Source organism: Scardinius erythrophthalmus (genome assembly GCF_964197995.2).
Source record: "Scardinius erythrophthalmus genome assembly, chromosome: 5".
Classification (NCBI taxonomy): domain Eukaryota; kingdom Metazoa; phylum Chordata; class Actinopteri; order Cypriniformes; family Leuciscidae; genus Scardinius; species Scardinius erythrophthalmus.
This window is the reverse complement of record NC_138225.1, coordinates 24,690,339-24,695,190: the sequence shown is the minus strand read 5'-3', so window position 1 is coordinate 24,695,190 and position 4,852 is coordinate 24,690,339. Positions and strand designations below refer to the sequence as shown.

Genomic DNA, 4,852 nt, shown 5'->3' with positions numbered 1-4,852 from the left:
AATCTAAGACCTCTGAAACATGTCTCGTCTTCATGCTCTATTAGGACTGGACAATAATTCAATATCAATATATAGCGCAATATATTTTTTTTCAATAACGGTGATATGATTTTTAAACACATTTTCGATATTTCAATATACATAACAGCATTTGTAACTGACTGACGTTAGGCGCGCAGCCGTCAGAAAGAGCAGAACACCATTGGCTACTTTCGTGATGACGTACACCGCAGACACGCAACCAGTGCTCAGCACAGCAGTAGTGATCTCCAGCGCGGCAAATTTTAGCTTCAAAATGAGCGCCCCTGACCGCAATACAAATGTGACGGAACGAGCTTCCACAAGTGAGGAGAAATCAGACGAAATTGTTGATAAGAGAGGAAAGACTAATTCAGTGGTATGGAAGTGGTTCGGCTATCTGAGATCTGATAAACTTCAGGTTTCAACGTGCTGCAAAATGTGCCGGAGAGTAGTGCCGACTAGCAGCGGGAACACATCAAATCTGTTCCACCATCTGAAGCAGTTCCACCCGATAGAACATTCTGAGAGTCAGAAGATGAGGCACCATAAAAGTTTAAGCCAACAACCTGTCCCTCAAACAACACCACCATCCTCATCCCCAACACCAGTTGTGTCAAAAGAGAAACCCATGCAGCAAACACAGATGGCTGCATTCATGCCTTATGACAAACAGTCTAAACGTCATAAAGACATTACAAAGGCTGTAACAAACTTCTTGGCTAAGGACATGATGCCATTTAGTACTGTGGAAAACGTGGGCTTCAGGAAAATGATTTCAATCATCGACCCAAGATACGAGCTCCCTGGGCGAAAATATTTTTCACGCGCAGCTATCCCTGCACTTTATGGTGAAGTTAGGGAAAGGGTGGAGGAACAACTGAAGTCAGTGTCATATTTCGCGACCACAGCCGACCTGTGGTCAAGCCGAACCTCAGAACCATACTTGAGCCTGACAGTCCACTTTATTGATCAAGATTGGAAGCTTGTCAGCTTGTGCCTTCAGACGGTCTACTTTCCCGATGATCACACGGGCGAAGCAATTGCAGCCGGACTTGCAGATGCGCTCGCCTCCTGGGGACTCCGCGAGGACCGGCAGGTCTGCATCACCACAGATAGCGGGACCAATATCATCAAAGCCGCTGAGTTGAACGGATGGACAAGACTACAATGCTTCGGGCATCGACTGAACTCTGCTATTGGTAAGTTATACACAGCAATATAAATGATAGTGTTATGTTAAAGCTGCAGTATGTAACCTTTTTGGTCAAAAATTAGCAAAATGTATATAATGAGCCAGTACATCATGAATCCAATATCCAAACCGTGTTTTTGTGTTATCCTGAATCACTACGGTACACTATAATAAGTGTTTATATTCGGACTATTTTAAACTACTTCGGCTCGGCTCTGCTGCGGAGTAGCCCAGTACCTGCGTGATTCGTCATAGACATAAACAGAGAGAAGTAGTTCCGGCTACAATGTTCTTCCACAAGATGAATGCAGAGCGCCAAACGTTACGGACTGCAGCAGCTTTAATTGATTTTGTTTATATTAAATCATTGTACTTAATTAGTACTTAGTTGTAACTATAATACTTACCCTGTAGTTGTTTAGGTGATTTTATTCCCCCTATTTAAGTGATTTTATAGGCTATTCCTTTAATCTTTATTCAAGACATACATATTTGTATGGATTATACATACAGCAATTCTTTCAATTAAATTCCAAGGTGTTTTACTGGCATTGGAACATATGTTTACATATGTGAACATATGAACATTGTTACATATGTTAATTTGCCAAATCAAGTGTGAAGTAAAAAAAAAAAAAATTATGCAAGCAGAAGAATTTTGCAGTAAGAATAATATGATTAAACGAAAAATTGTAGTTAAAATATAAATACAAATTATAAGTATATATTGCTTTTTTTTTTCACTGTGTACAGAGAAAGTTAACCAAGACAAGCGGGTGGACAGAGCAATTGGGGTCTGTAAAAAGGTGGTGGCTGCCTTCTCCTACTCCTGGAAGAAGAAACGGGACCTTGCAGCTGCTCAGGAGGAGTATCACTTGCCAAAGCACAAGCTCATCAGTGAAACACCAACAAGATGGGGCTCCCGTCAACAAATGGTGAAGCGGGTTCTGGAGCAGAAAAGGGCCATCACAGAAGTCCTCTCAAAGGACAAGAAGACCAGACCGCTGGTTCCTAACTGGCAAGATGTGGATGTTTTAGAGTCCATAGATGCAGCTCTAAGCCCACTCCTCGAATTCACTGATGCCTTGTCTGGTGAATCCTATGTCAGTGTATCATTTCTGAAACCAGTGATGCATCTCTTCAACACCTCCATCTTGAAGGAAGCAGAGGATGACACAGAGCTCACCAGGACCATAAAGACAACAGTGATGGGATACCTTAACCAAAAATATGATGACCCAGCCATGGATAATCTACTTGACATGGCATGCCTCGTTGACCCAAGATTCAAGCTTCAGTACACTCAGGAGGAGAAGAGAGAATACATCAAAGAGAGAGCTGTGTTGGAGATGCTGAAGGGAGAGAGATCTGTTGTGGTCAGGGAAGAGGAGTCCAGAGAAGAAGCCATGAGAGACACTTTTGTTCCACCACCCAAGAAAAAGCGTTCTCTGGCTAGCTTTTTTTCAAACAGGCCCACCACTACTACTAACACAGAAAACTTGAGTGCACAGCAGGCAGTTGAGAGGGAGCTCGGCAACTACCTTCTGTCTCCACATGCTGACAATGACTCAAATCCTCTGGATTGGTGGAAAGTCTATCAAAACAACTTCCCTAGAGTAAGTCAACTGGCACAACATTACTTGTGCATTCAGGCCACAAGCTCCCCCTCTGAGAGGGTTTTTAGTACAGGTGGCAACATTGTCACATGTAAAAGGGCATCTCTGAAGCCAGATAATGTAGACCAGCTTGTATTTCTTGCCAGAAATCTCTAGAGCCTGTCATGGGATGTCATCAACACTCAACAATGTCCCTGCCCCAGCAACATGTGTTTTTTTGTTGCTCACTCTTTTTCTCTTTTTTTCTGCAGCTGAGCACTTTTCATATTTTTTTTATCCTGGCTGAAGCACTTTGGTTTATAAGAACAAGTTTTGTTACAATAAGTTTTGTGTAAAGAATAATATAATCAGCCTGTTACTGTTTAAAGATAAATATATTAATAAGGTCAGTCTGAGAGTCTTATGTTTATTTCACTTTTCTTGTTTGTATAAAGGTTAAATACAAATAAAAAGTGAACGTTCATTTATTTGTACCGTTTTTATTTCTAAAATATTATGTAGTTTTATAGGAGGAGGTTTCATAGACTTGGCAAATTAATTTTAATTTATTATTTATTTATAATTTTATAGTTAATTTAAAATGAATTAACCTCAGAAGATTGTAGGTACAGACATCCGTTGTGGGCGTTATTGGCAGTTTTTCTGAGGCTTTTATATTGTTCATATCGATATCGAAATTATATCGTATCGACCGAAATTAAGAAATATATCGTGATATAAAATTTGGCCATATCGTCCAGCCCTATGCTCTATGTTGACTATGGTTTCAATAATAAACATACATTTGCATAAAGCATCCATATTTATCCATGCCCACGTTGATTAGAGTATTACAAACTTGAAAAGTATTCATTTAAGGTACATTTAGAACAAATAAAAAAATGTGCGATTAATCACGAGTTAACTCATGACAATCATGCGATTAATCGATTAAACATTTTAATCGATTGACAGCCCTAATATATAAATAAATAAATATATATATATATATATATATATATATATATATATATATTATTATTTTTTTTTTTACATCAAAAATTGACAACAGACAAAGAGACACTTCATATAACAGAAATCTGTGCAATATGGAAAATTGAACACAAAAATAAGACAAAAAAGGGAGAATGACAATATACAAGGCCAACCTCTCATACAAAGTGTAATCACAATAATTAGACTGAGGGACGACAGCCTGGTTATGCCTAGGTAATAATAGAAACAGAGCTGGACTTCTTAACTACCTGCCCTATTATAATGAAATTTTAATTATTTGTCCCAACTTCAAAAAGTTGAATAATGATGGACAAGCTCAATATTTACTTTGTGAAAAAAGAGACTGCATTTCACTAGCAGGTAGCAGCAAAGTACATTAATTCCTGCCACAAAAAGAGGGAAGAGTTGACCAAACAGTGATACGCCCATTTACTCTATAATATAAATCTATAAATAAAACATTAGTCCTCGGAAAAAAAAGTAAAAACTGGTTCCCACATTTTGTTCAGTTCCCGGAAATGGTGTATCTAATTCTTTCCAGATGTAACCTTGAAGTGAGTCCAGTTAGCCTTTCAGAAAAGAGGGGCCTAGTGTTTTTCTTCCACAAAAACAGGATAACAGAGTCTAACCAACCTAGAATTGCTGTCATTGAGTCAGGATTCAGAAAGTAAAACAGTTATAGAAAAAAATGAAAAAATTCTAACCACAAGCTCTGAATTTGTGTACCAAAAAAGGTGTGCTCCTTGGCAGCTTCATACTTGTCACATATAGGGGAGACAGAAGGATAGAATTTACTAAGCTTGATTTTAGAATAGTGAAGTCTATTTAATACCTTGTACTGAATAAGCTGATGTCTTGAATTTATGCAACTTGAATAAACAGATAAAAGGCATTTGTCCCAATCAGTCTCGGAAACCTGAATCCCTAGGTCTGCTTTCCAAGCAGTTTTCAAGTGAAGGGAGGAAAATTATTTTGCATTCTGAAGGCAAAACTTCAAAGTGTGTAATATTTATATGAGCATAGTTCT

At 38.4% G+C, this 4,852-nt stretch overlaps 1 protein-coding gene across 1 annotated transcript; it reads left to right on the top strand.

The window, feature by feature from the left end:
* Positions 1-217: 217 nt before the first annotated feature.
* Positions 218-2,985, top strand: LOC308690357 (E3 SUMO-protein ligase ZBED1-like; the record flags this gene model as incomplete). Its single annotated transcript, XM_081364758.1, has 2 exons — positions 218-1,220; positions 1,967-2,985. The coding sequence occupies 2 exons, from the start codon at positions 218-220 to the stop codon at positions 2,983-2,985; spliced, it is 2,022 nt and encodes a 673-aa protein (XP_081220884.1).
* Between the last annotated feature and the right edge of the window lie 1,867 nt (positions 2,986-4,852).